The sequence below is a fragment of the Geospiza fortis genome, unplaced genomic scaffold (assembly GCF_000277835.1).
Source record: "Geospiza fortis unplaced genomic scaffold, GeoFor_1.0 scaffold315, whole genome shotgun sequence".
NCBI classification, from domain to species: Eukaryota; Metazoa; Chordata; class Aves; order Passeriformes; family Thraupidae; genus Geospiza; species Geospiza fortis.
Genome location: NW_005054648.1, coordinates 127,773 through 135,541, shown reverse-complemented (window position 1 = coordinate 135,541; position 7,769 = coordinate 127,773). Strand labels below are relative to the sequence as shown.

Here is a 7,769-nt window from a genome sequence, read left to right as displayed (position 1 = left end):
CTGGACAGGCGCTCACTGTGGTGCACGGGGCTGCCCGCATAGGAGGGCGGGCGGCCGCCGCTGTAGGACATGCGGGAGCGCGACGGCGACGAGGACTGCAGCACAGGCGGCGGGGAGCCCCAGGCCAGGTGGGAGGCCGGAGAGATGTTGTTGAGCCGGCGGGTGGGAGAGGATTCCCGGGAGGTGTAGACCATGTCCCGCTGTGGAATGGGGCAGGGGTCAGCACTGAGTGAGCCCCACCCTGCTGGGCCCTCTGCCCCACCAAGGACTGGTGATTCTGTGATTCTGGGATTCTGTGATTCTGTGGTTCTGTGATTCTGTGGTTCTGTGATTCTATGGTTCTGTGATTCCCAGCCAGCAGCGGGCTGATTTATCCTGATGATTTATCCTGATGAGTTATCCCCATGATTTAATTCCCTACAAACCATATTTATGACCCACTGTCAGCCCCCACCCAGCGCTGGCAGCAGGCAGGATGAGTCCCAAGCACACACAATTCCCAATTCCCAATCTCTGCTGCTCTCTCTCCCTACTGCTCCCACTCCACCAGGCCCTGCCACCCCCCGGGCTGTCCCCGTGTCCCCTCTCACCCTCAGGTCGCCGTTGGTGATGTGTGAGGCTGGGAACGAGGCGTAGAGCGGCTCTTTCCGGTAGATTTTAATGATGCTCCTGTCCTGGATGTCTCTGGAAGCAGAGGCAGAGCCTGAACACCCGGGACAGACCCCCCAAAACCTCAGCACTGCACCCACCACCCCCTTTTGTCCTTCATCCCTATCCTGGGTTGTAGGATATGAGCGTGTTCTATTATCTGTTAGAGGTGGGGCAGTTTGCCTGAGAACATTTTGATTTTAAAATTATAACAATCTGGAGGGAGGGGGTTGACATTTTCCATTCTAAGGGAACTCCTGCCTTCCTTAGCAGACATCTGATTTTTCAAACCAAGACAATCCCGCAGATTTCCCAGTTTGTGACGGATTTAAAGGACAGGAAACCAGCCCGGGGTGGGATTTGATCCCTCCCTGCTCACCGGACATCCTCCAGCTCGTAGAAGACGTTCCGGGACTCGTCCTTGATGAGGATGGCGGTGTTGGGGGACTTGAGCATGCCCATGGTGAGCTTCTGCGGGAACATGTGCACGATGAGGGCGTGCAGGGTGTCCATGCTGCTGATCTCGTGCGTGATGTGCACCCGCCTTGTCTCGTCCCCAAACTGCAGGAACAGCACCCCTGGGAGCACAGGGGGCATGCCGGAGTCAGCTCTGACCGTGCCCCTTCTCCTCGGAGCTGACGGGGTCTTCCCAGCCAAAAAAAGGGTTGGGGGAGATCTGGCCACCCAACAGTGCCCTGGTGAAAGTGGGAGGCTCCAGAGAAATCAAAAAAATGGGTTGGGGAGTGTCTGGCCACCCAGCCTTGCCCTGGTGAGGGGAGGTGATCCTAGAGAGCTTTGGGGCACCCAAAAAAATGGGATGAGGAACTTCTGGCCAAGCGCAGCTTGGTCTGGACTTTTGGGCAGATGGAGACCAACCCCACCCTCCACCACGGGAGTTTTGGGGCCTCCAGGGGTACCTGGGGAGCGCAGCTTGGTCTGGCTGGCCGAGCGGGACAGGGGCAGGCTCTGCCGGAACCGGTTCATCCTGTTGAAGGCCAGCGGCAGCTCCGCCTCCGACATGGTCTCCAGGGACTCGGCCGAGGCGAAGGAGAGCTTGGCTTGGTCGGCCAGGCCAGGCTGGGAGCCCTGGGAGTGCCGGGAGCTCCTGGTCTGCAACGGGACAGGGACAGGGACAGGTCAGGGGGACGGGGATGGGCGGCCCAGCAGCCCTGGGTGAGGCTGGTCCCGCTGCTCCTCGGGAACGCAGTGCTGGATGGAGAGGCTGGTGTGAGCAGTGGGAGCGTGGGATGTCCTGGGATGGGAGGGGGACACAAAGGTCAGCGAGTCCAACCCCTGGGACACCCCCAAAAATCCCTCCCTGTGCCTGAGGGTGGGGCTGGGCCGCATTCAGGGGGCTCCATCCCAAACCCAGGGGGCTCCATCCCAAACCCAGGGGTGCTCCATCCCAAACCCAGGGATGCTCCATCCCAAACCCAGGGATGCTCCATCCCAAACGCAGGGATGCTCCATCCCACATTCCTGCCCCAGCTCAGGCCCTGACGCGTCTCACCCCACCACGCTGTGCCTGCTCCCTCTCCTGCTCCCAGCACAGACCCCATTCCCAATCCCACCCTGCTCCAGGTTAAGCCTTCCCAGCTCCATCCCGGCGCCTCCGGGCTCCCACACCGGCAAACCCCTGGAATTTAACCCCGCAGGAAGGAGCCGAGGCTGCCAGAGCCGAGCACTGGAATAACCTTGGCTGCTCCCGGAGGTTACACATCCATTACTCCACTCCCGGGAATCCTAAACGCCCGGATCCTTCTGGAAGCAAAGCACTGGGAAGGTTTATGGCTCTGGGAGCCTGGATGATTTCGTTTTCCAGGATCCCCATTTCACAGGCGCCTGCTGCCAGAAAGTTTGCACCACAGACATGGAAAATGTGCATTTTCCAATATCCCAAATATCCCCAAATATCCCCAAATATCCAAAAATATCCCCAAATATCCCCAAATATCCACAAATATCCACAAATATCTACAAATATCCACAAATATCTACAAATATCTACAAATATCCACAAATATCCACAAATATCCACAAGTTTGTGGCCATTCCCAGCACTGCTGCCTGTTAATAACTCCAAAAACCCAAGCCTGGATTTTCCAGACACTTGTTGAAGGTTGGCAAACCCAACAGAGGGAACAAACAGCTCCCAGGGTGTGGAAAAGGCGGTGCTGGAAAGGGACAACAGCTCTATTTTAAGATGGGGGAAAAAAGGAAAAAAAAAAAGAAAGAAATCAATATGAAATGATAACAGCCATCATCGCCATTTAAATGAGACATTAATTGGAAGATTTAATTAATCCTGTGAGGCGGGGTTTGGGAGGACTTGAAATGTTCTCGCCCATAGTTAATTGCTGGAAAATTGACTGCTGGGCTGGGTTGTTGTTGTTGGAGAACAAAGAGCCCTGGCAGAGCCTCGCAGCCAGGAAGGGATGCAGGGATGGAGGGGAACGTTCCCTGCTCCCATCCCTGGGGCTGTGGGATGCAGCTCTGACCCCTCGTGGGGATGGTTTTGGGGTGGAAAAGGTGGATTTTGGGGCTCCCTGCCCTCAAGGCTGTGGTTTCTGGGTGCCTGCTCTGGGTTCGGGGTGGTGCTGACCCAGATCCCAGCCTGGGATGGATCCTTATGGAAGCTCAGGGATGGGGCCAGCAGCTCCTGGTGGGGATGTGAGCCAGGGCTGCAGCTCTGCCTGGCTCTGCCTTCCTGGATCCTTCCCCTGTCCTGTTCCCGTTCTCTGGAATCTCACCTAAATCCATCCCTGCATCCATCCCTGCATCCATCCCTGCATCCATCCCTGCGTCCATCCCTGCATCCATCCCTGCATCCATCCCTGCATCCATCCCTTCCATTCCCCACCCCAAATCCCCCCATCCCCACCCCCGGGGGTGACAGGGACCCCTTCCTTGTCCCAGGTGAGCCCAGCCCCCTCCCGGCCCTGCAGCCGCCCCCGGGCACCGAAGCTCCCCCGCTGTGGATAATTTATGGAATCAGTCAAACCACAGAAAAACCCAACCAAGCCAGGCGAGATGGGAGTTAATGGGTTTTTAGCCCGGAAGGGACCGTTCTGCCCTGATGCTCTGCACAATGTGCTGTCCCCACCCCCCAAAAGTGCCACCAGCACCGGGGCAGAGCCACCCCTGCCCCCCTTCCCTAAACTCAGGGCACTCCCGTGGGCACAGGACCATCCCAAATGGGCACAGAACCCCCAAGGTGCCAGGTGTGCCAGTTTGGATGTCCCCTGCCACCCCTGTCCCACCGGGGCCTGCAGGGGACATCTCCCAGCTGGGAAAGGCTCAGGATAAACCCCACACCGCACCCTAAAAAAGCCCAGCGTGGCCATAAAAACCTTGTGCCCCCTCATTTCTCCATCCTGCCCCACAGGTGACCCTTTTATCCACACCCAGACCCCTCCCCAGGGGCTTCTGCAGCCCCAGATTCCCCGAGACCGCCGAGAAAATTCCCTGCGGGATCCGAGCCCACCCGGGCCGTGGCAGGGCGGGAAGGGCTGGGAGGAGGGAGGGGACATCGCCCCCCTGCTCCTGTCCCCAGCTGGGAAATGACCCATTTCCTGCCGAGCCAGCCCCAGAGCGGCAATCCTGGAGCTGGATCCTGGAATTCCCGGCTGGTCCCCGTGGGAATTGCAGCGGGGGACGCTTGGAGCGGGAGCGAGGGAGCGCAGCCACAACAAAAGCCGCTCAAGGCCGCGGGGAGGCTGCGCCGGGAAAAATGTGGAATTTCGGGGCAGAGGGGGCTGGGCAGAGGGCACCGAGCTCGGGATGCCCACGGCTTTGCCCGGGATTGAACCTGCTCGGATGAACCCCCCTGGGAGCCTCCCGAGCCGCGGGAATCCCGATGGAGCAAAGCTTGGACCCCCCGGCAGTGCCCTGGCGGCGATGGTCCCGGGGAAACCCGACCCCCAAACCCCCTCTGGACAAGGAAATGGGAAGAATCCCGAATTCCGGCAGGGCCAGGAACGTCCCCATGCCCTCCCCCATCCCTGGGAGCTTTATATAAAAACGGTGGGATGGGGAATGGAGTTTTTTAAATGTCGATTTTTTTTTTCCTTTTGTCTCCCCAGAGCTAAAAAAAGCCACAGTTAAGGGATTCTTTGAGCTCCTGAAAAGCCCCGATCATCCCTGCGGAAGCAGCTCCATTATCTCTGCCCGGAGATAAGGATGCTCCTCATTCCTGCCTCTCCTCATCCTCATCCTCATCCTCCACACCCCTCTCCCACATCCCCCGGCCCAGCTGGGAGGGCGGAACGCTCGGAGAGGAGCGGGGAAGGATCAAAGGACCCGGCGGGTTTTTGGGAAGCCGTGAAAGGAGCGGGGTCACCCCTCGGGAGGGGGAAAAGCGGTGGAGCTGCGTGGATGGAGAGGGGCAGAGGGGTCAGGAGAGGGACAGAGGTGACAGGAGCAGCCCTGGACCTCCCACAGGTCACTTCAAAGCAGATCGGAGGGAAAAAAGCCGAGGGAAAAATGCGTGGGGAAGGAATCCTGCCCCGGCATGGAGCAGCTGCTCCCAACAGCACCCGGAGCGACCCCACAGCTGCAGATTTCCACCCTGCGACCCCGCCAAGGGCCTCGGGGAGGGGACACCGGGTTTGTCCCAGCCCCACAGGCTCCCAGGGCCCTCCCGAGGGAAAACCGGGTCCTGCCCGACCCCTCCGTCCATGCCACACACGAGGGGCTTCCAGGTCATGGCTGGTGACAGGGACAGCAGGAGGAGAAGCGGCTCCGTCCCCCTCTGACCCCCCCGGGACACTCAGGTGCAATATTTATTATCTTTCACACTGAATAACCCCTTAACGACTCCCCAGTGGAATCCACACAGCTCCAGCCCTTAAAAAGACCATCCTCAGGTGAATTCCCATTCCTGGGGGCACACAGGTGCACTTTGGTTCCTTGTTTCCCCACAGAACCGGTACAAGATGGTGGTTTTGGAGCCACTGAACAAACTGCTTCAGCAAAAATGGGAAACCTTTGCTTCCAAGAGATTCTACTTCAGCTTTGTCTCCTACCTGTCATTCATGATCATCTTCACAGCCATTGCATACTATCAGCCCTTGAGGGTAAAGGTAGGTCCAGCCTTTTTGTTGGGATGGATGGAGCAGATTTAAAAGTTGTGGGTCCTGGCAGCTCCTTGCCCTCTGCTGCCCGTCTGCAGCTCCTCCGCAGGATGGGGATAAAGGCGAGGGAGCCCTGAAATCCCTGGAAAACAGCTGGCACAGCTGGCACGGCCCCGGGCATGGTTATTTACCGAGGCTCCGGCCCCTGGCTGGACACGGATCGTGATTAATCCCTGCTGATCCCCCCTCATCCTTAATCCTGGAGTCCCGCCCAGACCCCATCTGGTGCTGAGCCCTGGGATGGATCCGTGGGGCGGGATGGGATGGGAACTGTGGGATGGGATGGGATCCATGGGGTGGGGTCCGTGGGATGGGCATACCCGATTGGAATAGAACATCCCTGACCAGAACCCAGCATTCCCAATGGGAATAGAACATTCCTGACCCAGCATCCCTGACAAGAATTCCCAACTGGAATAGAACATTCCTGACCAGAACCCGGCTTTCCCAACTGGGATGCAGTGTCCACAAACAGACACGGGCATCCCTGAACAAAAACCAGCATCCCTGATGAGAAACTATAATTCCTAATTCGAATAGAGCATTCCTGACCAGAACCCAGAATTCCCAGCTGGAATACACCATCCCCAAGCAGGACCCAGCATTCCCAAGGGGAATTCAGCATCCCGAGCCTGGCTATCCTGCCCCAGGTCCCAGCTGCATCCCAGTGCCCGACATTCCCGGCTGTGGTGCCGCCCCGCTCGGACACCCGATCCCGGCCGGTGAAACCCAACCCCACCGCTCCGCCTTCTCCCTCAGCTGCGCCAGCCAGGAGCGATGGATTCCTCACGGGAAGGAATTCCAACATCCCAGCTCCTGCCGCTGGAGGCGGGGGAGCCGGGAGACGCCCAGCTGGGAAGAAAAATGGGAAAAACTGGAGGAAATTTGGGGCAGAACTGGAAGGAATGAGAGGCCCGGGGTGTTCCAAGCGCCATCCAAAGTGTTTTGGGAGGGAAAGGAGGGAAAATCGGAGGGAATTTGGGTAAAAGTGGCAGAAATGAGAGGCCTGAGGTGCTCTGAGCACCACCCAAAGGGTTTTTCCAAGAGTCTCCCCCATCCAAGGGGTTGTGGCCTCTCCAGCGCCGCCCTCCCTGCCCCCTGCCCTCTCCCCCCGCCCCCAAATTAAAATCGTTGCCGCTGCCGGCAGCAATAACTCATCCCACGTCTAATGCTGAACATTTTGTCAGGATTATCCCGATTAAGGCAGAATTAATCCCGATCTCAATGTTAACAGGATTAGCGTTCAAATCGGATTAGGGTTTTTAAACCGGACCCCTTGACTAAAGGAAGGGGCCGCCCCCTCCGGAGTGAGCGGGGCTCCCTGCCCTGGGATGGGCTCCGGGATGGGCCATTCCCAACCGCTGATCCCGAGCCCAGAAACCCCCGACGCTCTGCGGGTGACAGCACCTGGGTGTCCCTGAGGTAAAGTCGCCCCTCTGTCCCTGCAAAGGGAGAGGGAAAAGGGGAAAAGGAAAAAGGAAAAGAAGGAAAAAGGAAAGCAAAAAGGAAAGCAAAAAGGAAAGGAAAAAGGAAAGGAAAAAGGCAAGGAAAAGGGAAAGGAAAAAGGGGGCTGCTCGTCCCCTCTCCTCGATTTTCCCGCTGGCAGCAGAGGCTCCGCGTGCTGATGAATATTTAAAAGCCTGGATCCTCTGCAGCCTCATGAATATTGAGGCTGCTTCTCGCCCCACACCTTCCCCAACCCCGTCCGTTCCCGCCGTGCCTCAGTTTCCCCGTTCCTGCGCTGAGGACGCCTCTCCCATTCCCAGCACGCTGATGGGGTGGGCGCCACGCCCGCCGGTGGCAGGGAGGTGGGATCAGGAGACCTTTAATCGCTTTTCCCACCCAACCCATCCACAAATATCGACAACCCCGGGATCGATGGGCAGCAACGGGCAGCATCTCCCGGCGATGCCGCAGAACCAGCGAGGACCCCAAAAACCACAGCTAGGAGGTCGGAGCAGCCTCGCCCCGCTGTTTACCCACCCCAAC

At 58.4% G+C, this 7,769-nt stretch overlaps 1 protein-coding gene across 1 annotated transcript in view; it reads right to left on the bottom strand.

The window, feature by feature from the left end:
- SRCIN1 (SRC kinase signaling inhibitor 1) overlaps positions 1 to 7,769 on the bottom strand; it is a 45,140-nt gene that overhangs the window by 9,519 nt on the left and 27,852 nt on the right. Inside the window, 4 exon segments of the mRNA XM_031064887.1 lie at positions 7 to 200; positions 591 to 684; positions 1,028 to 1,226; positions 1,566 to 1,758. Coding sequence (XP_030920747.1) covers positions 7 to 200; positions 591 to 684; positions 1,028 to 1,226; positions 1,566 to 1,758 — 680 coding nt within the window.